At 36.6% G+C, this 27614-nt stretch overlaps 1 protein-coding gene across 3 annotated transcripts in view; it reads right to left on the bottom strand.

Annotated features, from left to right (window-relative positions):
- Positions 1-27614, bottom strand: part of LOC131434997 (tyrosine 3-monooxygenase) — an 84466-nt gene that overhangs the window by 11698 nt on the left and 45154 nt on the right. The window contains exons 1-4 of one of the 3 annotated variants that reach the window (XM_058602421.1): positions 21565-22145; positions 9388-9499; positions 9101-9151; positions 8338-8397 (exon numbers count right to left, since the gene is read on the bottom strand). In XM_058602421.1, coding sequence (XP_058458404.1) covers positions 8338-8397; positions 9101-9151; positions 9388-9499; positions 21565-21633 — 292 coding nt within the window. In that variant the 5' untranslated portion in view covers positions 21634-22145. Of the gene's footprint in view, positions 1-8337; positions 8398-9100; positions 9152-9387; positions 9500-21564; positions 22147-27614 lie in introns of those variants that run through there. The other 2 variants (XM_058602422.1, XM_058602423.1) reach the window with 2 other exon arrangements.

Below are 27614 nucleotides of genomic sequence, written 5' to 3'. Positions count from 1 at the left end.
TTTACGATCAAGTTATAAACGAGTAATTTTTATTTTTTAGAGCATGACGCATGACTCTCAGTCCATTTCTGTCAATTAGAATTTCAACCAATATTTTTAATATTCCACTTGAGGAAAAATGCTTTCAGAATGACCTACAGATTGATAATATTGATTTTACTTGTTGACACCGCTCTGAAATAATTGGTCTGGCCGTTTATTCCACCCAGTAATTGTTTAAACCTTTAATTTCGATTGCGAAAATTGATGACATAACCTCACTTAGCATCAATTTCTAAATATAGTTCAGTATTGAAGAAATTAAAGGTTTACTTTGTAGGCAAAAATTGAATGAGTACAAAAGTTTTACCCATTCCGTAGGTTTGTTTAAGGAAACATTACTATGTTAGTAACTATTTCCGCATTTAATATTCGATTCTTATACTGCTCTAGGCGATAATTTGCTAACATCATCGTTTTCTTGGTCCATAAAGGGAAACATAGAAGGCGCGGAGTTGATTTGAGTTTTGCGTTTGAAAGCCAATCGTTTTCGATTGAATTTCATAAATCAATTGGCACAATGACGCTAAAATGAAATGTAAAGGCGCTGCTTCGTTAAAGATGATACTTTCAGCAAGAGCTGTCAAATCGGTAGGAAAATTTTTTGTTACTTGACCTTTTTAACGATTTCTTTTGAAAACGGGCAAATTCATTTGAAAAATCATAGTAAAAGCGGATGATAAAGTTTTTACTCTGAGGTGGTAATATTGATCTTAATTTATTGTGCGAAAACCAACGCTTATTTAGAATGGAGCATTATACTTGGTTCAATACCATTTTTTCAATGCCCGAAAATAACAAATAAAGTATCCAAAATAAATGGTACTTGATCGCTTAACATTCTAGTACTCGTGAAATCAATATTACACTAGTTTCTGTTTTAAAAAAAATGTTGGTTCGAAATATCCTAACCTCACCAAATTTGACACATTTCGAAAGATTTTGAATGTTTAATTGTATTTTACACTAAAAAAAATAGTTGGAATACATACACAATCGATCTTTTATCAAAGGGTAACATGTTTTTTTAAATGTGATTGATAGTTTCTGGAGGAAAACGAATGAAAAATAAGCGATCTTTTCAAATTTTCAACATGAATCCAAAACTTAGGCTCCTTAGCTTATCGCAGCAATTGAACAATCCAATCAGCGAGGTCACCACGAGATAGCGTTATGGTGATTGTTTTGACATATCCCATGTATTTAGAACAATTTTTGACGAATTTTTCAATTTACTTGAGTTTGGAAGAATGCAGATGGCAAAACCTTACAAATATGGGTAAGAAAAACGATTATTCACGTGTTGTCATCAAACATATGATTTCAAATTGTCCTATACTCTTGACAATCTAGGATGAAATTTGAAATTTTCAGTTCACATACAGATTTGATTTAGATGATAAAACATGAGTAAATAGACTAGTCATAAAACTTTTGATCATAATTTATCAATTAAACTCAAAATCCAACCCAAAAAACAAAGAATATCCCAGATATGAAAACAGTACCCAACCTCACTTCTTCGAATTTGGTGTTTCATGTTACGATTTCTCCATAAATATCAATCACACATACCACGGAAAGTTACTGAATCATAATTGATCGATTTTTTTTACAAAATTTTTACACGTTTTTGTATGTTAGTATTCGATTCATAAGCAAAAATAATAAAAACCCTGCATTTTGTTCGAATCTTCAAGCAAAATCGGAAAATTATCACCATCGCTTAGTTCAAAGCTCGCCACTCGGGCAGCGTTGCGATCGCAAAAGAGTTGGTTGGATTCTTCAATTGTAGAAGAGTTGGCTTGACTCGACAACTGCATGCATCCAGCCGCCTCTTTTGCAATTGCTGCGCCGCGCTAGTGGCGAGCTTAGAACCAAACAATGGTGATTATTTTCACATTTAGCTTGAAGAGCATTGGCACATTGTCGCAAAGCTGATTTACCAGTAGCGACACCTGCCAATGAAAAATGGAACCAAGAAAAGGAGGATTCTTTCGGAATTTTTCATATCGGCAGTAGTGATTTGCAACATTTTTATCGTTTATTGAAGAAAATCGATTTCAAAGTGATTACTACTACTTCTTTTAGTGTAAACTACGATTAAACATGGAAAATCTTCAGAAATGTGTGAAATTGGGTAAGGTTAGGTTTTTTTCGGATCAACATTTTTTTAAACAGAAAGGAGTGTAATGTTGATTTCTCGAGTACTAGAATGTATAGCGATCGAGTACTATTTATTTTGGATTATTTTGGATGGATGAAAAATGCTATCAAACCAAGTTTAATGCTCTATTCTGAATAAACGGTAGATTTCGCACAATGAACTAAGATCAACATTACCACCTCAGAGTAAAAACTTTTTCTTCAACTTCTACTAAGATTTTTCAAATGAATTTGCCCGTTTTCGAAATAAATCGTTGAAAAGGTGGAGTAATTAGAAATTTTCCTACGGATTTGACAGCTCTTGCTGAAAGTATCATCTCTAAACAAGCAGCGCCTCTACATTTCACTATTGCGACAATATGCCAATAGGGTTTCATATTTTTCGCTCATAATTCGAATACTGACATGCGAAAATATGTAAAACTTTGATAGTTAAAACTCGATGATGAATGTATACGTCACATTTCAAGGAATGTTTGATAAATATTTATGGAGAAATCACGAAATGACACTCCATATTCGATGAAGTGAGGCTGAGTGCTTACAAATCAGGGAAAATTGTTAGTTCTTATGGTTTGATTTGTGGACTAATTGATAGGTTACGGTCGAAATTTATTTTATTCGACCTTTACACATGTTTTATTATCAAAATCATATTTGTAGATGCACAAATAATTTCAAATTGCACGAGATTTTCAATTATTTACGGACGTTTGGTGATAACACGTGAAAAAAAAACAATTTTTCACCCATATTTTTTTAAGTTTTACCATCTACAACTGTTCAAACTCAAACATAATTAAAAAATTCGTGTGCGTAGTCACAGAAGAAACTAATGTCGTTTTTCAATGAGAACAATCGTGGAGTGTTTTGCTCGATTCGTGCACTTTTCGTGCAGTTGGGCAAAAGAAAAACGGGGTCACTGTGTTTCATTGATTTGCACCGCACGAAAAAAAAATGCACTTTCCGGGCCAATTCGCGGGCAACTATTGCGCACCCGTTTTCTTTTCCGAGCAGCAAGTGTGCAAACCAATCTTTACCAAACCGTTTCATTGATCAACTGTCAGGCAAAACACTGGCACCGAGCGAGTGGAATCAATGAAAATTTGATTGATTCATGTTGCATTCTACAATTGAATTTAGAATTCGAAACTAATCTGAGCCTCCTATGATTAATTTTATGAAACAATAAAATTGTCATAAAGGCTAATTATTCGCAATCTAACGCTGTGTTTGGTTAGCAGAGGGTGTGCGTGCATTGGATGGTGTCAAATCTGTCAAAGTCAGAGCCAGAACGAATTTGAATTTTTGAAATGATTTATAGATCAATTACAGTATCATTTCTTCAATCGAAATGTACCTTTTCGTGTTTGAAAATCACCTTCTACCTTTATTATCTTTGCAGAGTTCTAGGTTATGTTTGCGACAGTTACAGTTTTAGTTCCGACTCAAACAAGTTTTGGGTCAACATTATCAAATGATTTTATTCGTTGTGTACATTTTTGTAATGTATTGGTAGTATTAAAGACATTATATTAACAAGATATCCAGCTCCTACATTACGCGAACAAATCGTGAGCGACATAGTTTTTTGCGAGCATGGCGACCTCATGCGAGTCCGCATCGAATCTTGCATATGGAAAATAGGGGAAGAAATGCCTGCCGAACTAGCAGCACTGCGCACCCATATAATTGGCATGATAAGTTCAATGAGATGCCGTGCGATGGCGTAGCTGAGCTGAAGATTGATTTTTTTCTAAGCTGACAGGGCCTATAGTATTGATGTTTGTTATACTTTTTACTGTATTCTAGATGACTGATAAATATAATATTTTTATTTTAAAGATAATCATGTTTTGATTAACATTCCTGTTTTAAAACAAGTTTACATCCGTTAAAATTCACATTAAATGGTTCCATGCTACCTTCATACGATATCCAAATACGATGGTTCGCACTTTACAAGCTAGTTCAGAAACAATTTACCTATTTGCAATATTTTAAAAATTATGTTCAAATTTATTGGATTTAGTAATATTATCCTTTTTATCGCTTCATAAAACTCGTTGTTGAGTGACTAAACTACACGGAAGTGTACTACGATATGACGCCGAAAAAATCATCACTCATTGTTAATGAATCATGATACACTATTAATCAATGAATCGTCATACATTCAACAGGTCCTCGCAGCATAACACCGTTGCTGCGACATAACCGCAGTAATACTACCGCAACTGGACCAGGACGATGCTGCGTGGGAAAGGAGCGCTGTCCAAGGAGAGCTGTCATAAGGAAAAGCTGACACAAAGAATGAGTTATGCGTGACCGAGGGAACGGGAAGATGTGGTAACATTTCCCAAGTGATGCTTTTTTTTTAGCTCGGGAGAACAGGTCAGCCTTACCAGCGTCGGTTCTTGAAATCAGGATGACGATTCTCGGCTCCACTGGAATGGGGTGAAAGGAAAAGAATACGGAATCGTTCCGAATGGGAGGCGATTTTCACGGTCCATTAGCTGCAAATGTGCGGGTGTGTGATTCCGACAATGGCAGTAAGTTAAGCTTTTAAATCCGCGAGCTTCTGACCGTGGCGAGGGGAGTTGGAAATGGCTTGACTTAAGAAAGGGGTTATTTCGAGATTTACTGAAGCTGTTGATGCCAACGAATTGAATTGTCACGGTAATGTTTTACGGTGGCCGCTTTTCCACATTTTTCATACGTCGGTCACTCGCTTGGTAGCTCACAAGTACAAGTCGGTTTTTTAACGATGCAAAATTTCAACTATCAATTCAAAAACATCTTTGATGGCGAAGAATACCCAATAAACCTTTTTGGGAGATTACTTCAATTTGAATCGAGATCGACCATTTTCGATCTGATTTTTCCTCAACTATCCGATTAACCTGATCCCCATTGTTATGCACGATTTAAACATAAAAAATATTGGAAATTCTTTTTAAAAAACAAAATCTTTATTTACAATTTCATCGAATGACAAGAAAACGCTAACACATTTTGTATGTCGGTAGAATCAAAAGTTGCTTCGAGTCTTTCTCAGACTCTGTTCATTAAATGGCAGAATTAGTTTTTGATTGACAGTTCTTTAAATTTTGGAAGTTAGGTTCCAGAGTTACGGGTTTATTGAAAACCGAAAGCTAGTAACTGATGTCAATTTCAATAAAAACTCACAAACTTAACTACCGAGAGTAATTTCAAAGAAAACTGAAATTGTTGTTCATAAGGATTACTTTGAAAATGCGCATAAAATAAACCGGAAATCATCTTTTTCCTTGCCTTGATCTTAAAATGCGATGGCTAACTAAGCTCTCCAGGCTTTATGAAATGGCAAGCAAAGCCTTGGTATTACATTTCTATTGTGGAATTTGACCATCTGTTTCAACAGACTTCGCAGCCGATTCTCAGCGTACAGAACCATTGCTTCATTCCAAGTCGGAGCTTGAACATACGACAATTGACTTGTAAGGAGTTAAATAGCTGTTAGTTGAATTAAATCTAGAACTCACTATTATGGTTTTCCGAAATGAGTGCTGCTTACTCTCTACGCTTCGACGCAAAGTTTTACGTTTTCATGAAAAGGGATTCAAATTGACGCAAGCAGTTACAGTGAAATGCATGGGATAGTCGAAGCAGCTCGCAAGCAAAAGGATGTATCGTTACGAAAAGGCCGGTAACGTCGATGATTTTCTTGATCGCGGAAGAACAAGCATGCTTTTTTGGAAATGCCCGAGCATCAAACGGGCCGGGATAAACTTCACTAGTAGAATGCTTCAACGGACTGTCAATATCTTGATTTGGAGTGCATTATGTGATAAAGATTTAGGAATTACGATCTTACTGACAGATGACTGGAGTACTCATAATACGAACAAAGTTTACCAAAAGGCTTTGGCGCCATCTGTCATCTGTTCATCAAAAATTTAGATGTGGATCTGAGGACTAGAACTGAAAAGGGGAAAAGGGGGTTGTCTCTTCGGATTGGCCATTACAGAATATGTGGGAACATTTTTCTAAAAAGAACCTCATTGCGGCCAGAATTCCAACGGAATCAGCCATAATAATAATAATTTAAGAAAAAACTTCTACTATCATTAGAGAAATCACTCTCTTAAGTAACAGATATTAATCTTTTCCAAATTGAAAAATAGTAGTAAATCTGTCAAGTATACTTTTGATTAATGAATTTTTTTTGTTCGAATGAAACCCAAAAGGCATTTTGCAACAGCATTTTATTTCTTTGGTATAGTGCATTTTGCTTCGATGATATATGTGATCAATTGTTTACACATAACTCAATAAGTCATGTGACTCACCCACAGATGGCGCTATTACTTTCAAATTCATATGACAGAAATGAAGTACCAACTTTCAAAATACTGTATGTGAATAACACGATGACATTTACATTAGTCAGAAAAATGCAGGTGGGTAATGTCAGAGACATAACCAATAAAACTGACATGCTTCCCTTTTCTAAATATCAATAAGCGTTTGTTAGTTCCGAATATCAAAAATCGTTAGTTAGTTGATTGATTGTGTGAATTTTGAAACTTTCCTTTTCGAATTGTAACGGTACTTCCTGACTAAAGTATGAGATATTGACGTCAAATATGTTCTACTACACAAATAACTCCGAACAACAAACAATGTTATAGTTATGTTTGGTAGATTTACATACTCAGTGGAGGTAAATTTAGGACAATTCTTTGGGAATATTTTAATGGTTCTAAAGAGAACCGATTTGAGAAATTCATACGATGTTTACAACTGTTGAGTACTTTTAGCCACCATCTATTTTTTTACACCAGAACCTGCATTCAGGAAGTGGAAAGTGGATCAAAGTACTAATTTCGCAACCAGGGACTGGCTCCGGAATGAGATGCAAAAATTAGACTCAGAATCCCAGATCCGAGTTCAAATTGAAACGAATTTGATTTCTTGAAATGAATTCTATAAACGGATTCTAGGAATTAAATTTAGGAACTGAATTCAGGAATAAAATTATGATTTAGATGTCAGTTCCAAAACTCTGGTTCGGGGTTCAGATCTAAAAATTTTTTTCCAAAATCCAGATCAAGAATTCATAACTTGAATTTTGTTCCAGAATTCGGAAGTTCTATTCCTGCATTTGAATTCTGGATACGAATTCCGAACATAAATTAAGGCATTAAATTCAGTTCCAAAATCTAGCTCCAGATTTAGGTTTCAGTTCAAAATTCGAACTTTTGTACCTGTATTCTAAACTAAACTAAATTTTGAGTCTTAAATTAAGTTCAGAATTTAAGTGGACCAGAGCACAGATTCTGAATTCAGTTTCATTATTATCCTTATTATTTTCAAAAGTTTGAGAAAACTAAAATTTTAAGTTATTTACTATCTCACACTGTTGAAACTTTAATCACAAATTGCTGATCATATCGCTGATGGCATGGAGAAAGAATTATGTTGTTGCGTTTAGTACAACTCGAAATATTCACGCTTAAGTTCTACCCTTTCTTCCACAGGGCGAACTTTGAAAAGGTGACCCATAGTAAAGTAAGACGTATCCACGTTAAACAGTGACAGCCATTTAAGGGAAGTTACATTTGTAATTTTCAAAACAATGTCATGTGTTAATTTAGCATTGCCTCTTGAGGAAAAAGAAAATACTGCACAAGCTCAGTAATGGCTTTAAAACTGTTCTATCGAAAAATACTAGCTTTTAGGGGTTCGCTGAATTTATCGAAAAACTCCACAAATTGGATATATATAGAAGTAAATTGAAATTGCGTGAGATAGCTTAGGCGGTAAGGGCATCAGAAGGCAGTGTGTTTACAACTTTGAATGAACGTTTACTCACAGTCGATCAAAAACAACAACGTATTGATGAGTCAGAGCAGTGTTTGACCATGTTTACAAGTTAAATCAGATTTGTTGCTTCAATATGTGACAATGGATGAAACATGGATCCATTACTTCACTATGGAAACTAAACGATCAAAATATAGTGACATTTCCTCAGAGGATTTTTGATCGGGGCGCAATTTGTATCTGTTTTCCCCACATTAGTTTCTTGACGAATGCAAGCAAAATCAAGACACACAAAGGGAATAAAATAGTCGAACATTTACTTACCATTTTCGTCCACCTGATCGTTGCTGGATAGGTTCTCTTCCGGTTCGTATGGAAGTTCGTCTAGTCGTTGGACAAACAAACATGCAACCAATCGTAACATCGATACATAACAGAGTCAAAATGAAATGAAAAGGAAATAAAAACAAAATAAAATATATTACGAACATAAGAAAATAATTGGAAAAAACGTATGCTTCATGCCAAAAGGTATCACACTAACCACCCCGGAGACCAAGTGTATTTGCGAATTGTTCCGGAACGTTTTCACATTGATCGAGTAATGGAAGCAATTAAAAGAAATAAGCTGTGTAAGCTGATAAAAACATCGAAGATTTGTAAATGGAGCTTTCCGAATCTTCGATACCCTTTGACGGTGATTGTCGCCCTCCGAATGCATTTTCGTTGTTCCAATCAAGTTCAGAATGTGAACGGCGCAGTGCAGTCGGAAGTGGCCTTAAACTTTACGAGTCATACAAACTATCGAATTTCAGCTTTTACCGGCACACTCGAACGTAAATCAGTCCATCGAGTGAGACGTCCCGAAAATAGTACGATAACGGGGGGCTTGTGCACTAATACATACGCGAACATAACACACTGGCAATTATAACCAATGAACCAGGAAGCTTGACCGGTCAGTAGTAAATAAGGATTTAATCAGATCAAACACGCGAGGTCTCCAGGATTGAAGGTGGTCTTACTGAAGGTTGATTGTTGGTTGGCTTGAAATGGACGTGGGACTGAAAAACAACTTTCAAATTACCTTGTGGATGCTGTTCTTGGGCCTGTAGAACGGAGTTTTCCAAGCTAGAATCTGCTCGTCGACGACGGGTTGTCATGCAAAACAATGTTCGTTGCGGTGAGTGTGTTTCGTGCACAGTAAACACGCAGAAATAATTGTATAAGAAATAAAACAAAAAGAACAAAAATTGATCAAAAATTAAAACTGAAGCGCAAAACGACTAACAAGCGACTAGTATGAATAGGTATGAAATTCCGGAGCAACCGAACCGAGTGATGAAAGTGTCTTCTCGGCATTACTCTACTTACCGTTGGCCTTTGTCCGGGCCTCGTCAAGAACGGTTTGTTTGGTCTGCTTGACAACGATGGTCTCGAAACGGGCGTCGTCTACCAGAGAGCGACGGCGAGATGGGTAGCCATTCTGCAAAGAAAAAAAAATGAAACGGAAAACAGGTTATTAGAGTTGTGCGGTTTCACAGGTTCCAAGAACCCGCTTGGTGCGACTAAAACCCAACTATATTCTACACATCCTCCAAAATGGTCATTCCCAGTCAAGTCACGCGCTTTTGCCGAACCCCACCAAAACGAAAACCCGTATCGCACGCGACGATCGGCCGGAAAAGTCAGCAAACATTTCTTGTACTTCCACGAACCAACAAGTATTGCGAGAACTGATCGAGTTTCTTTATTCGGCTTCTAGGTACGTTAGTGATCTGAGTGATGCATAAGTTTGTTTTTATTTTTCTCAAATCCCTGTTTGTCTAGAGCTCGGAATCTGTGTTTTGCAATAGATCTAATGACTGTATCGCGTACTATCGTAAACCATGAATGGCGAAAATCAAGTTTGCAAGCGGTCAGTTTCCCCTTGAAGCGCGATCATCGAACAGAATCGAGCAACTTCAACCGTCCTGATTGATCTAATTTGCAATACATTCGATATGTGATCGTGGCACACGAAATAAATAAAAAACATGACGTAAAACTATCGCTACACAAACACGGAAATAGATTAAGGAAAGCGAGTTAAACCGGAACGTGTACGGGGCAGTCGCTAGAAACATGCACACAAACACATACACTGGTTCGTAACATAGGACACGATCGCTAATCGACACCGGGTTGGTCAAATCTCATGCGTCATGCTGCGAGGCGGAATTGACATTCACCTTCAAAAACAATTACTATTTTTAGAGCGGTGCGGTTTATTAGTTTTCTGTCTTGGCGAGCATCGGGCTCGGATCGGTTTGGATGGTGGCTAACCGAGCGAAACTCCAGCCGATCAAGAATCCCCGTTCCGCAAAGAATTGCTAAGGGGGTGGCTTCGGGTTGAAGCCCTCACCCGTTTTGTAGGTCAGCGGGCGGTTTATCGAGCGAATCGGGGCTATCACGGCAGCCTGATTAGGTCGTGGCATTACATAAATAATAATTTGGTCGCCGGTCCACCGGCAAAGGGAGGGTAATTACATAAAGTGAGAGATTTGTTAGAGCTCGATCGATTGTTTGCTATTGTAATTGAATCGAATCGGAGTGCGATCGCCACGGTGTTATTAACAGCGACAGGACGGGAAGGGGGTGTGCAGGTTCAATTTTCATAATTAGTTAATTTAGCGAGTGGTTTTAGCCGGAACACCAACACCATTCGCAAGTTCTTACGGCTTGAACCTGTTAATAATAGTTTCAATTGAATTATTTGTTCCAGTTAACTGATTTTTATTGGTTCAGGTGCCATTTTCATGTTCAATTGGCGATCAGCTGAATTTAATTTGGAGTCAAAAATCTGGTCAAGGCTACTGATTGAATTGATTTTCAATCCGGTTTGTTAGTTCAGGTAACTTCCTTGAAAGTAATTGTATTATTTTGGAAAATTTACGATATTTTGTTTTTGAATTTCAAATATGTTCATCAAAGATAGCAAGGTCTCTGGAAAAAAGAGTTAAAAAGATTGTTGGGATTTAACTTTAAGCCTAAATTCACTACCATGAAATGAAATCTGATCAAAGTGAACTGAACTTATTCAAGTAATTCGTAAAATTCTTCGCATAACGCATAATTCTTCGCAATTTGAAATGTTAAGTCAAATATTTACTTGATCTTCAAAAAGGGCCTCCAACTCTTTGAAAGAAAAATTTAAAAAAAACTAGCAGAGCTTCTAAATTCTAAAGTCCCACGAAAAAAGGGCCTAACTGCAATAAATGTTTACTTCCTCTTTTAATTATTCCAGAGTCAATCCTGCAGTTTTTTAAAGTTTCCAATATAAATCGAAAATTGTGATTTTAACTTGAAAGTTTTTTGAGAAAAGTAAGGCGTCAAATATAAAATCAATCCGGCAAATCGTGTAAAGTAAAAGTAAACAAAAAGAAACTGTCATTTGCAAGTCAAATTCTCCAAGCTAAATATTAAGATGAAAATTATTGAAGAATTAAATTAGCACTACGAAATAGCGTTATGGTGAAGCTTTTGGCATATTACATATATTTTGAAAATTTTCGCACATTTTTTTTTCAATTCACTCGAGTTTGAACAATGGTGGATGATAAAAACTTACTAATATGAAATTTGAATTTTTTTCTACAGATACAAAATTTGATTGAGATGATAAACCACGTGCAAACAGACGAGTTAAATCAATTTCGATCAAATTCATCAATTGGTCTCAAAATCCGACCACGCAAATCGAAAACAAAAAAGTTCCCAGATTTGTTTACACCAGTTCAATCTCACTTCTGCTAAACTGGATATTTTATTTTACGATTTCTCCATAAATATTACACAAACAGATACAGATTTACAGATTTTTTAAATAACTTTATGCTAATAAAAAAATATTTATTAAATTTAAATTTTTAGACTCGGTTTTTGATTTGAAATAAACATGAGAAATGTTTTTGTGAATGCTTTTTTCTATTATATATCAATGTTCAAAAACAATTATCTGAGCTTTGATGACAAAACACGAAATATCTCATGTTGAACGCAAAATCGAATCCATTGTTGACGTATTACCGGATCTTTTGGAAACCGGAAAAAAGGCAAGTTTGAATAGAAATGCTTAGTTCGACAACAGTGTGGAACTGTCTCGTAAAACTTAACACACTTTCGAGTTTACATTAATTTAACAAATTTTTTTTGGTTACATTTTAATTCACTAAGAAGAAAAACGGCTTGATGCTGATTTTTATTACACAGTGCTGCCACTATAAACATTTATTACAAACATTTATTACAAATCCCGCGGACCCATTGAAACGTATAATCGTCATCTGGAAGACACTAGTGTCTTATTTAATTCACCGACCATTGCCGATCGCCAGCTGCAGACTGAATCTGCCATAATCGACCATTGCGACCGGAACTCGCCACTATCGTAATGATAATACTCTAGTTTTAAGTTAGTCGTTAATTAAAATTAGAAAATGACCTTGGCATCTTAGAGCTTAAGCAGTGTGCCTTTAAATATGTTACTATTGAATAGAAAAAAAATTATTACAAATGAGATTAAAAAAGTGAAACATTCTCTGAAAATTTTCATTTTCATTGGTGAGCTAAGATTATAAATTTTAATAAACTTGTTTTCTGATTTTCTTTATACCTGGCATCATTGCTCGCGTACCCTGCAAAAGTTTTTTCTTTTCACAATGTGCGGGTAGCAACATCAGAATCAGCCAATCAGAAACTGGTCCATTTTGGAACAAAAGCAGCATGATATGTTAAATGTGATGCCGTGCGATGGAGTTGCTGAACTTAAGGATAATTTCTCTCTAAGCTGATAGGGTCTGGAACAAGCGTATCAAAACGAGACCAGAAAACTACCTATTTTAAAGTGTCTTCGATCCCATTTTCAGGCATTATTCCGTCATCTAATTTCAGCACAAGGGGTAGAGACCCCTTGGGTAGGTAATGTAAAATGCAGCGGAAGGCATGCTATTCCCACTCAATAGTCAGTTATATATACTCAACTGTTGAGTTTTTTATATCAATTCTAGGTAGAATGAAATTTGATAGAAATGCAGTGAATAGTCGAGTAGGTAGCGGTAGTGTTTCCAACGCATAGCAAATTTGAAATTTATACAGGATTTTGAAAAATTTAGTTCGAGCCCATAGATCTGGGCTGATAGTGAAGTGCACAGAAAAATAAAAAGAAATTTACCCGATATGTAAATCAAAATTCATATGAAACATACAACAGTTGAATAGCAAAATTGATTGAAGACCATAATTGGTGTAAAACTAAATTGAAATTTCTGGTATAATCAAAGGACGTAGTAAAAGTTGACGATTTGGGTTTTGATAAATATAAATCAGAGGCATATACTGAAAACAATAATTTCGAATTATGGATTTTCCGAGTAACAACATATTATCATAGCTCATTAAACCATGCAGCAACAGATACAAAAATGACAATTGGAAAATTGCTTCTTGATACGCACACCCATGATCAGCGCAAAGTAAGTCGACTAACTTCTCGCCCCGAGCAGACACGGAAAGACCGAAATTAGCATTTTGGCGAAAAAATTAGTTGATTTTCTGATTTTAGTTAGTTATTTTTTGAGACAACTAAAAAAATTTTACTTTTGCTAATTTAGATTTTTTAATTCTAGTTCTCTTAATAATAATAAAATATTTGTTGAAATTGCTATTTTTTTTAGTTGAATTCACCAATTCAACGTGCTGTCATTTCTTAGCTAAGGCACACTTCATTTTGATTCAACTAATTTTTTAGTTGAATTAGAGAATTAAAACGTTGTTTTCAACCAACCTAAATGGTTGAATTGGCTTCTGCAATTTGCAGCTATGTGGCGCACTGTCACCGAAAAAAACGTTAACACCGTAAAACTACTAGCCACTAGATGGCACACTCCTACCGAAAAATATTTCAGTCGCGGTAGTCTTTTCTATATTGGCAGGTATAAATACGATGTTGTATTGGAGAAAAAGACATAAGCGAAACATAAACTTCTTTTTGATAATTTGTCTTCTAAATCGCTGCTTTCTTCATTCGATTTCGCGAAATCGACTTCGCGAAATCGACTCTCTCACTGAAAACTTTGAGCACTCGGAAAACAAAAACCGAATACAAGTAGTACACCGGACGGCGTAGCCCGGAATGAGAAGATACAAAAAAACATCATTTGACGTGTACAATTTGAGTGCAACATTCGAAACTCACTTCACTGTTTCGCATAAAAACATTATTACCCACAATCGCTTCAACTGCGCACAAATTCTGAATAAAAACACTTTCCACTAACAGTTTACGTCATTTTTACATATCGGTTTAGAAATTTATATAGGGATATATCGTAACACATGCGAAAAACATCTAAACAATTTGCGAGCAGTTTCAACAAGACTGTCCCTTTTAGCTTTTTAATGGATTGTTTTGCTTTGACACTGCTGTCCTTCAGTAATGACGGTGATAGATAAATAGAATCAAAGTTTCTGATTTTAATAACGAAATTAGTTGTCAATGAGAATGTCGTGTTGGATTGAAATATTGCTGGTTTGTGTCCAGAATATTCGCCAACTAAACACATTCTCTAAAAATAAGAGTTTTTTTCAGCACAGTAAATTCTAAATTTTAACTAATTTTATAGTTATTTTGGAAATTTTGTTGTTAAAATCAACTAATTCAAAAACAGTAATACGAATTATGCGCAGAGCTAATTTCGGTCGTTCCGTGGAAGTATAATGCGTCAATGAACCCACGCTCGTACGGAACTGCTGGAGCTGTTCGCCGTACATTCCAGTGGAATTGCTCGGTGATGAAGGAAAAAAAAACCAACGGACTAAAAACAAACACAAAAAACATGAACGCACTATCATTCAGTCATCCCAGTTAGCAAAGTTATTGACATTGAAACTGCAACGTACGGCAAAATCAAGCTCATTGCAATGAGGAATGTAACAACATCATTATCATCGTCATCATCGTCAGCACGATATAATCATTACCTCTGTAGACCGATCAGATCGTTTCGTAGCATCAATGAGTGCTCGAGGATCGAGGAGGGTAACAGGACGCGAGCGTGAAGAACGTAACCGACTTCAAGGATATACGGAGCGCGCCTTACGAGCGGGCAGCAAACCAGCGCAATGGATGTCCCTCGGTGCCGATTTTATTTCGCCACATCATTCATTCTGACTAGTGCGCAAGATCGTGCGATCAACCTGTTCTGATCGGGAAGGCTTGTCAACAACAACAACAACGGTATTAACAACAGCATGATTTAACTGAGACATGTTTGAGCTCTTTTCCGAATCCAATGTCAGTAACTAGTTCGCCGCAGGTGTACTTGGGAATTCGCGGGCACCAACCTGACCGCGGGGACCTTGCACGTGTTTGACGTTTTTTTTGCACTCATTTTCGGCCAAATTTGGTGACATCAAGTGCACGATCGACCTGCACACGCAAACAGGGTCAACCTGTCTGCTACTGGCCAACGGATTCGCATCACCGCATCGTCTAGGGCTTGGAACGGAGGTTCAAAGAAGGAAGCAAAATACATACGACGCCTTTCCGTTGCATCGTTCTACACCTAGGACCGGTTGACTGGCAGACTGATGTGTCTGGCAGGAACAAACAGTGCTAAATGGTCGCGATGGTACCCGATGTTTATCCAACTGATTGACAGTCGCCACCGTCACCCCGAGGAGGGTCAATTCCGGATAATCCAGTAAATGGTGTTTCGATTCCAAGTATGCGTTATAGGTCTAATTTTGCACCTTCCGTCCGGCGGGATGTTCTAACGGCAGGATCGCTTACCCTCCGGACAGATGGAATGGTAATTTGGTTCCGAGAATGTAGCCCTGCCAGCGAGAAGCTTCTCGACTTTGCGCGATCTAGTTAGTTTGATTTTCAATTAGGTACCCTTCGATGAGATGCCGGTGCGCTACTGCGAAGTAGGTTGACTTGAGCGGCAGCTCGAACAGCAGCTTACTTACCGCTGCGGTGCGGTCGTTCAGCGGTATTTGATTTCCATACATTAGGTCGATCGCGCATGTAAACGATCGCCTGACGACGGTTTGGGATTTGTGAGGGCTGATCATTACAGTTGTTGATTTAAATGCGGAGGCGTGAGAAACGTCAAACGGGCAGGAAATTAAATCTTTCGGGTGTTTGATGATTTTTCTGTTCTTGGCGCCGCGGCGACATCGTCACGAAGGTGCTCCAAATACCAACCACCATTTGTAGTTGCATTTGTAGCTGCGTCGATCGACAACGAGTTTTATTATTTTAAGTTATTTTGCGCAATCTTGATGACCGTGAGGTATTTCCCATTCAATTCACCTGATGCCATTGGCTAATTGCAAAACGATCCGGGCACCTTCCTCGCTCTCATCTGAACCGGACAGGTGATCTAGATATTCTGAGCTTGTTCGGTGCGCAAAATAAGAACCAATAAATACTAAATTCTAATTACTCGCAACGTGATTATATAAGTGCGCTGAGTCCATCGCGAGAGACACGGGAAAACTTTGTTGCCTTTCCACCGGCTCCCACCGCATAACCCCTCGCACCGTTCGTCCGTCCGTCGTTTACCGGCCGATTATGATCATTAAGATGTAGCGATTATTAAATGATCGAATCCGCTCGCTCTCGCACGCTGGCAACAGGTGCGGAGAACAAAGGAAATAGTTTCGCTTTTTGAGCTGCTCCCTTTGCCCTCCCCCTGTGGGGTTTCCGCACTACGCCGCTGCACAAGTTTCAGTTTTCTACACGGACGATTGATTTCCGATCGTGTTGCAGTCCGTCCGTCCGTCCGTCTCTCCTCCCTTGCTCCAGCATCGACCGACAAGTCGATCAAATGAGGTGTTGAACAATGACTAATTCTAGCTGACAGAACACACACACAGGGGCTCTCGAAGTAGGAAGTAGTCGCACTGCGGTTGAGACAATTCCCCGCTGCGGTTTGATAAGTGAGCATGAGGGGCAGGATTGAACTTTTTTTGTCTGATTCCCACCAACTGCGAGCTGCGTGCTTTTCATTCCGGCGAAATTTTCCGCTAAACTTATGAATGAATAATCGACTTACTAGGAAGCGAGTGGGTGCGTCCCCATCTACGCAACGGGCTAATCGATCATGGGCTTGCGGAACAGGGTGCTGCTACAGGGATGATTGTAAGATTATGTGATTTTTTTGTTTTGTTTTTATCAGCTATCTGAGAGGCTTGCTGATTATGAAGTTGCTGTTGTTTATCGACCGGCGGTGAGCAGCAGTGCTTTGTTGTGAACACGTTATGACAAGTCAGGTCAAACAACTGTTTACAATTTGATAAATGAAAAAGATGATTATTTTAATCAATAGAATACATTTCAATTGGAAGCAATTGAAAGTATTTTTTAGGGATTCAGAACCCCGGAACTGAGATTTCCTTTTTCCAGATTTATTTAAATCAATATTTCATCCACTCTTTATTGTATGATTGCTTATAACTCAAATCATGCCAATCAACTGTTTATTCCTAACCGGGGATAAATAAACGATATAATAATAATAATAATAATAACTGTTTATTAGTTAGTTTATCTTTGCTGTTCAAAATCAATTCCTTCTATCGCTCTTTTATTTGCTGTTTTAAATCAATATCTTTTATCGGAACTTTTGGCTATTGGGCATGTACATCTAGGTCCATCTATTGCTTGGGCAAAAGTAACGAATTATTTCGAATTATTTATTTATTTAGGAACAAGGGAAAAGCCCGCTGTAGCTGAGATTTTTGTTCTCCTTCTCCAGCAGGCATAAAATCAAATCAAAATTTATCAAATTGTATCAACAGATAACATTTGTCAATTGATACGTTGATAAATTCTTGCAAAAAGCATACCGAAATACTAGTGTATTTAGTGGCGAAATCGTAAATAATTTTTTTGATAGAGTGGAATTTATTTTCTGATGATTTTTTTTTCCAATTAGCAATATAAAACATTCAAAAGAATGTTGGTGTAGAAGAAAATTTAAGTTTTATCTGTGCTTCTCTCTCATAAGTCATAAAAAAGAAAACAAGAAAACTACGTTGACAACACATTAAACTGACTGGAAAACAGAAAAAAATGCCGGCCAGAAAAGTCAAACGGAGCTTTTTTAAACTTCCGCGTTTTCTTAGCGGTTCAAGTTGTTGTTGAGTCTAATTAACACTGCTCGAGGTAGCATAAAACGGATAGTACTAGCCAAAACCATTCGATATTCATTTAGTTTTGTCCAAGTCAAACCAGAATATTTATACGTGTTAAAAATTTATATAACCAAGGAGTAAGGTTACTATAAACCCAACTTTTTCTACACACTACAGATTTTGTCAACAAACTACACAGATTTTCTTGTAAAACAACAGATGTTTCAATCCTTTTTGTTACACAGATTATGTGTTTACAGATTATAGATTGTTTTGATATTATAGAAAAAATCACAGATCGATTCTAATGTTCTTTAAGCGTCGCAAATGGTGAAAAGATTTTTCATTTTGAAACGCAGATTTTTAATTGACAACTGTGCTTGGCGAAAAATTTCAAGGACAAAATCTTTTGAAGATCGAGAGATTAATAGCACTGTCCTAAATTCCACTTACTAAAATATAAATTGGGAAAAATTGGAAGTAGGGAAAAACATTAAAAATAAACTAATATCTCATTCGCTTCAATAAATATTTGAAGAGTTAATTTTGCATTTGACCATGCAACCAAAATATCAAAATACAGATATGACACAAAAAATCATTTTAGAATGACATTCACCACCCGTCGTTATTGAGAAACTCAAGCTACTGACATTTAAAAGTTTTGAGTACAATTTGAAACCTATTTTATGCGAACGAATTCGATCTAGTTGATAATATTTATGTAAACAGGCATAAGTTAAAAATTTCAATTTTTCGTAACCAGCATTCAACATTATTGCTTCGAATTTTATACATTATTATGCGATCACTCCTTATATATCCATCTAGTACATCGAGGTGACATGTGCGATCGATTTATTTTCATTTGTGTTCACCAGAAATTTGGAAATCTTCAAACAAATTTAAAAAAATTATCACCTTTTGTTTAGTTCTATGCTCGCCACTTGGGCAGCGCAGCCATCGCATGAGAGATGACTGGAATAGTCAATGGAACAATCTAGCTGATACTTCTGCGATCGCTGCGCTACTCGAGTGGCGAGCCTCGAGCCATGCAATGGTGATAATTTTCAGATTTTGCTTGAAGATGTGAAAAAATTGGTTGATTTCTATAGTTATTTTTCGACTGGAAGCTTTGAAAACAATTTCTTTGAATCTATCCTATATTGCTTCTGCTTCCTTGAAATTTTTTTGTCTTCTTTCCACTTTCGATTTATTTGCGTGAACATAGTTAAAAATTACATCCGCGCATTTTTTTTTAAATATTTGATACTTCATTCATTTTTCCTCGTAGTGATTAGTTCTACCTTTTGCAGTTCCAATTTTGTTCCATGAATTCTACAAAAGCCGTGCATATAAACTCGAGCGGAAGAAAATCCATAAAACTACTTCTTTTGAAACACACAGTGAACGTTTTTCATATTTACAAAATGATAAAAAAAATGCGAAAAAGAAAAGAGAGGTGAAAATTTATCGATTTGCGACATACGGCAATGATTAAATACAAAAACACGATCATTCTCAATATATGTTGTCACTTGATTGCAGATTTGGATGAAATAGGAAGGTGAAGTCGCGAAAATAAATGAATGTTTCATCTCTGGAAGATACACACCTAAAACCGATTTACGAGACTCATAAACAATGAAAACATAATTAAATGCCGAATTAAATCGGCAACCCGACATTTAACTAATTGTTCAGTAAAGAGCATACTCTTTTCTGAAATTCTTTCAAGTAATTTTCTGACATCTCGGTAAAGTGCTTTTTTCACGAATTTCGACTTGAAATATAGCTGAATTTGTCAGTAAACAATAAATATACCGAAATCAGCAAATCCGTTTGCGGTGAAACCTTTTGTCATCGAATGTCAACTGTCGATTTGACAAGAAAGCGTCATTTCTCGAGGAGTTAGAAAATATATGATTTGGAGGAAAGAAAAAGATTGCTATTTTTCGTGAAAAGGCAAGCGAAATCTATAGTGAAATCAAAAACTATCTACTTTTCATGTACACTTAGAAATACGTGCTTATTTCCTGGTAGAGAAGCTAAGGAACACTATAAAACAAATGTTTTGGCCGTGATGTGTTCTTTTAGGGTTTGTTATGCTTTTTTTGTACTTCGAATTGAAATTAGCATAAATAAAATACCCCTTTTTCCCAAACTCAACATTTGTGATAATTATCTCATTCAGTAATGAAATAAAATACTTTCCACGCTAGATTACTGTTCGCTTTTGCTAATCTAACAGTAAAATTGGTGCTGACAAGTTCGGTAAAAATTAACACTTGACGAAATTCTCAGTAACATGTATACATTTTGCTGAAGCGATATTACCGACCGAGCACTCGGCTGTGCAAATCTTAGCGTTTTTTTTGCCAAGATCAAGCAATAAAATTTAAGTGTGCACTATTTCGGAGAATTTATTTTAATTGTTTAAAGGTTTTAGCCTGTTTGGTCATTCGTCTTTCGGGTCAGCATAAAATTTCCTGACCTAAATCGCGAAAGTCGATGGTCCAACTCATCACTATATGCCAGTCTAAGCGACTCAAATATTTAATTCCCACAAATTTGAAAATATTCACGAATCATTTTATGAAATATTCAGCAATCGCGAAGCATTCTAGTCCATCGTCATCAATTAGTTATGGAAGAGTTCACGTTTTTATACGCATTATGCACGATTTTCTGTATAGCGTTTGATCATTGTCAAATTGAGTGTAGTTACTTGGATCGATATTTGTAATAAAAATGATGTTAAAATTAATAATTTGAGATGATGTAGTAATCTTTGAACGTTATAACAATAGAAACATTAGATTGCGGGATTCACTAGGTGCCTTCAAACAGTGGGACTAACTATTCTCACGAACTCTAGAACAAAATCACTGTTTATTTTATTTGTGTTTAAAATTTTAAAATGTTTTGAAAGATTGAACTAGGACGAATTATAGTCTATAACTTTTCATTCGCAGATTTGAATGCTTTTTGTACTCCACAATTATCACCAGTACTTAGATTTGAACTATTCATCAATATTCAATGTCCTAAATAGTGAACCGTGTTTTATGAAATTTAAATTTCGAATCAGGAAATATTTAAATCTTTCGTTCGTAATCATCATATAAAAATTTATTTTGGTTGCATACTATGACCGAAAAATTCACCCGCTCTTTTCATAGAACCAAATTTTCATCGAAACACCGTTTATTGGAAACACTGAAATTTGATCCAGTTGTTAAACTTTTGAACTGAAACAACTTTTTTTTGTAAACTTGAAAATACGACTCCATCCGCACTTCGTTCGTGTTCCCTGCTTCGAACTACTTCACCCACACACACAAACACACAAACACTGCAAATATTTACCTCAATGCTGTAGGACTTCTTGATGGCGAACATTTCGCGGTTCTTCTGGGCAGCAGCAACGGCCATCATTACAGAACTAACTGGTTGGGCTGGGATACGAACGAACAAAACTGCACGTTTATTCTATTATTCACCCGACGGTAGGAATTGGAAAACAAATCACTACTGCCTGCTTTTGAAGCTGTCAGTTGCTGGTTACTTTCCGTTACAAAACTTTTGCAAAGTATTCACGCGCCTTTCACTGGGGTAGTTTGTTCAACACACTGGCGAAATTGCAGTTCGGCGGAATTGTCACGTCTAATGGCTCTACTCTGTGAAACGAGTCGTCGTTTGTTTTTTTTTGTCGTTGGCCGGAAGGATATCCTTTTCGCTGGAGTTAGACCACGAACTGTTTGTGACTGCTGAGTTCGTTTGTCGAGAACACTTCACTTCGCTGTATTCTGGGCTAGAAATTTAGCTCGTGCTAGAACTTCCTTCCTTTGTTTTTCTACTAGGACACTTCTACTCGACTCGAGTGAGCGACAATTACGAACAATTCTACTTGTAATACTTTGCAAAAAGCAAGCAAACCAATGAATGCATGGGACCTTTAGGTTGCTATCAGTTTAAATACCTAACCAAGCCGATCGACGAGCCTCGCCGACCCCCCTACCGGACGCAACAGGCGGTTCAGATGTTGCACGACGGAGAGCGCTGCGTACTAGCAAAACAATCTTCCAACACCTGACGCTAGCGACTGGCGCACTGTTGTATCTCTCTTCTCCGGCTCTCTGCGTGTTTACCTGTTTCTGTTTTGTTGCATGGTTGGGTAGAAAAAAATCTAACGACCCCAGCACGTTATGCGAAACATGTTCTAGCAGCAAGAGAACGTGAAAAACTCATGCCGTCCGCAACATTCTCTCTGTCCAGAGAGAATGTTGCGCAGCATACCCCGTACGACATATGCCTACTGGCTGGTGTTAGCTTGCTAGTTTCGCACAGCCTACTCGGGTCGGTTAATTCTTTTCTTCCCGATGATCAACAGCAAGCCGCCAGCGGAACGACGCCGCAGTGATAGGAAAACACGCCCCGGGGGGAACGCGGAGATCGATGGGCACTTTTAAGTGGGTGATTTTCGAGGGACGTGCGTCGACTTTTAATTAAACTGAGTGAAGCTCAGAGTTACCACCTTCACAGATTCTATTTTGCTAAACAGATTCTGCTTCACAAAACACAGATTTTTTCAAAATTCACAGAGTTCTTAAGATTTTTAGGAATATTTAACTAGGATTTTCACAGATTTAAAACGAAAATATGCATCACAGATGACAAGCAGTTGAAACACAGATTTTAATATGGCAGCTCTGAACAGCTAGAATGATTATTAAAATAAGGAACTATAGGATTCTGCTGCAGAAATTGAAAACAGGGGATTCACAAATCTGGATGTTTTGCCTTTCTCATATAGAAAGGCTATGCAATCACTGTGAAAATCGACTTTTTAACCGAGGCCCGGAGGGCCGAATGTCATATACCATTCGACGTGTGTGTGTGTGTGTGTGTGTGTGTGTGTGTGTGTGTGTGTGTGTGTGTGTGTGTGTGTGTGTGTGTGTGTGTGTGTGTGTGTGTGTGTGTGTGTGTGTGTGTGTGTGTGTGTGTGTGTGTGTGTGTATGTGTGTGTGTATGTAACAAAAATATCCACTCACTTTTCTCAGTGATGGCCAAACCGATTTTCACAAACAAAGATTCAAATGAAAGGTCTCATAGTCCCATAGCCTGCTATTGAATTTCATTCCGATCCGACTTCCGGTTCCGGAGATATAGGATGATATGTACCAAAAAAGTGAAAAAAATATGCACTCACTTTTTTCAGAGCTGGCTGAACCGATTTTCACAAAATAAGATTCAAATAAAAGGTATTACGGTCCCATAGCTTGCTATTGAATTTCGTTTGAATGTGACTTCCGGTTCCGGAGTTATATGGTAATATGTGAAAATTTGAGAAAAAGTTTACACTCAATTATCTCTGGAACAACTTAACCGATTGTCGCAAACTTAGATTCAAATGAAAGGTCCTATAATACCCTAAAAATTTGTGGAACATTTTATCTGGATCCGACTTCCGGTTCCGGAACTAAAGCGTGATAAGTGGAAAATTATCAATTTTATTAGTATTTTTCAACGAACGATGGCTAAAAACAGGTACAAATCCTATAAAACTGTCTGATAAATTCTTCTAGTTTGCAATCCTACTACATGTTTCATGCTGCTGATTCATGCTGTTTAGCACGTCGTAGTAACAGAAACGCAGGTTCGATTCGTTAGATTTAGTTTAATTGGTTTAAACGAAATAGAGCATGAGATAGTAAATATAAGTTTAACTACGTTCAAAACTGTTCCAATTTGTAGGTCATATTTGTTGGTAGCAAACGAACCAACTTCGGCTATTCCGTTCATCTGAATCCGGTTTCGGGAGAATTGGAAATAGTGATTAGAAACTGCAAAAAGGATCTCACTCACTTTTCTTGGAGATGGCCGAATAGATTTTCACAAACTTATAGGTTCAAAAGAAAAGTCTTACAATTTCATATGGAATTCCTTAATTTGTTGTGGATACTACTTTCGGTTCCGGAACTACAGGTTAAACAGGATTTATAGAGTTTGTGAGATTAGATCCGAACAAATTATCCTATTCCTATTCAATAAACAGTTGTTTTTGCGAATTTCACGGTTATATTTATGATGTAATAAGTAATATGAGAAAGGCATCATTACACCACTAGGTGGATTAAAATAGTTTTTCAGTGAACTTTCGCTTTTCGCCTTTCTCATATAGAAAGGTTATGCAATCACTGTGAAAACCGATTTTTGAACCGAGGCCCGGAGGGCCGAGTGTCATATACCATTCGACTCAGTTCGTCGAGTACGCAAAATGTCTGTGTGTGTGTGTGTGTGTGTGTTTGTGTGTGTGTGTGTATGTGCGTATGTGTGTATGTAACGTTTCTTTGCACTAACTTTTCTCGGAGATGGCTGAACCGATTTTCACAAACTTAGATTCAAATGAAAGGTCTCATGGTCCCATACAAAATTCCTGAATATTATTTGAATCCAACTTCCGGTTCCGGAATTATGGGGTAAAATGTGCAAAAAATTGTGAAAATAAGTGCACTAACTTTTCTCGGAGATGGCTAAACCGATTTTCACAAACTAAAATTCAAATGAAAGGTCTTGTGGTCCCATAAAAAATCCTGAATATTATTTGGATCCGACTTCCGGTTCCGGAGTTATGGGATAAAATGTGCAAAAAAAAACAAAATATGTGTTCTAACTTTTCTCATAGATGGCGCGACCGATTTTCACAAACTTAGATTCAAATGAAAGGTCGTGTAGTCCCATACAAAATTTCTGAATATTATTCAGATCCGACTTCCGGTTCCGGAATTATGGGGTAAAATGTGCAAAAAATTGTGAAAATAAGTGCACTAACTTTTGTCAGAGATCCGATTTTCACAAACTTAGGTTCAAATGGAAGGTCTTGAAGTTCCATAAAAAATTCCTGAATATTACTTGGATCCGACTTCCGGTTCGGGAGTTATGGGGTAAAATATGCAGAAAAAAGAAAATATGTGTTCTAACTTTTCTCATAGATGGGCCGACCGATTTTCACAAACTTAGATTCAAATGAAAGGTCCTGTGGTCCCATACGTAATTCATGAATTTCATGCGGATCCGACTTCCGGATCCGGCAAATAGGGTAAAGTGGGTTAAAAATTGTATACCATCACTGAAAATGGGAAAAAACCTTAAAAATTTTCTGAATCGACCTCAAATCTTTTCCAATTGATAGTTTTTATCAGTAGACGGTCCAACAAACCGATTTCGGTTATTCTTTCAAGAATCGCAGTATTATATATGAAAGTATGATTGATATGAGAAAGGCATCATTACACCACTAGGTGGATTAAAACAGGTTTTTAATAGTTGGGTTACTTTTGGGATTATCTCTCGTTTTAGAAAATATATTAACAAAACAAATCACAGTTTTGTACCAAACCTAATCAAATTTTCATTCTTATTCCGGTTAAACCGTTTGTTTGAAACCAGTTTCGAATCCAGTTTCAAAGCTGAAATTCGAGTCAGTTTGGAGCCTGATTATTATTCTCGGGTTTGCTCACACCCCCATTGCTATCTGCGAACCCAACTCAGTTCCGCGAAAATTGTTTGCTTGTTGAAACTACTCTGGGCCGCCTCCAGGTTTATTTAGCGGAAACGACATTAGTTTCGATCGACCTTTATTGCATTTTGAGATAATATTTCGTTATCGGTATACCCGGCGAAAGACCATAGTAAGGTTAAAACCGGGTATAAATAAACTTTAAATTAATTAATCGTTATCGGTATGGTCGAGCTTGTCAATATCACTGATTAAAGCTAACGAATGAATCATTTGATTACAGCAATTTGATAACTAATAAATTCCAAAATTACAAGTGTACTGAATTTGAGTGAGTTTTTTTTCATATTTAAAAACTAGAACAATACTTAAGATTGAAGCGATATGAATCAAAGAATAAAAATCCAATTTTCGGTTAAAAATTTTCAATGCTTGCAATCTGATTATGTCATTTCACTTTTTTTTTTAACATACGGCAGATTTGCAGTCTTTTTGTAGCTATCTGTGGGCTGCTTGCATGTTCATTTCATACAAATCAATTGGCAAAATGACGCTAAAATTAAATGTAGAGACGCTGCTTGTTTAGATATGATACTTTCAGCAAGAGCTGCCAAATCGCAAGGAAAATTTTTATTTACTTCACCTTCTTAACAATTACTTATAAAAAAGGACAAATTCATTTGAAAGATCATAGTCGAATTGGAAGAAAAATTTCTTAAATTTCTTTTTCTCTTAACCTTACCAATTTCATACATTTCTGAGGATTTCCCATGTTTAATCGTAGTTTACACTAAAAAAAGTAGTAGTAATCACTTTGAAATCGATTTTATACTACTCCGAGTTTACTTTTATTGCTGATATCTATTGTACTATTGAATAAATGAAAAAAAAAACTGATGCAAATCACTACTAGCGATATGAAAATTTTCGGAAGAACCATCCTTTTCTAGGTTCCATTTTTCATTGGCAGGTGTCGCTACCGGTAACTCGGTTTTGCGAGAAATGTGCCAATTATACTTCATATTACTCTACAGTTCGAAAAATTCTTGTGATTTTACATCTTATCAGATGCACATAAATGGAGCGTCATATTTTACACATTTTTTTATTCAAGAAGATAAAATTTGTGTGATTTGGAAATTACATGGCTTTAAAACGAATGGAATAAAAATCAAAAGATCGACAGCAACAACGCGACCTGAACCGAAAAACATTAGATCACAAAGCACATCAGTTAGTCGACTGAGCCACAGAAGCACATATCTGCTTGGCTGGTAAATCGTACATATAAATTCATTCAGTCTCACTTCCTAGCCGAGTGCAAATTACACTCGGAACCAGTAAATTTCTGTACGAATTGAATATTTCGTCATTTGAGGAGTTAAGTAGCTATGAATTGTATCGTTTGTAGAATCATGTCACCTGTAAAATTCATAATTTCTTTCTGTGTCCATACCATTCCATTGTGTTTCATGACATGGCATTCGGAGGTAACTAAATCCCGAAGGCTATGAAAGATCCCGAATAAAAAGCGATAGCAAACTTATTATTTGGTTATTATTTTATTAATGAAATGGCAAAATAATGCTTCAACTTAGTATAATAGCTTGATTTGATATTATTCCGCATTTCAGAGATAATGTAATTTATGTATTTAATAAATTCAGTAAGAATGCAAGAAAAACTTAAATTCTGTGTGACATTCATTAAAACTTTTGATTACAAAATGTTCAAACCTGGTGAAATAGTTATCCATCATTTTATTTTATTGTGTCATTCTTTTGGTATGCATCAACTATAGAAATATACTTTTCGAAACCGTCAATCGTGTTCCTTCAAAGATAATTCAAATGCATTAAAAGTTTAGTCACTGTATTCTACATCTCAATGTTGTGGT

The sequence above is a fragment of the Malaya genurostris genome, chromosome 3 (genome assembly GCF_030247185.1).
Source record: "Malaya genurostris strain Urasoe2022 chromosome 3, Malgen_1.1, whole genome shotgun sequence".
NCBI classification, from domain to species: domain Eukaryota; kingdom Metazoa; phylum Arthropoda; class Insecta; order Diptera; family Culicidae; genus Malaya; species Malaya genurostris.
Note: the sequence above shows the minus strand (reverse complement) of the source record. Positions and strands in the feature narration are given on the sequence as shown.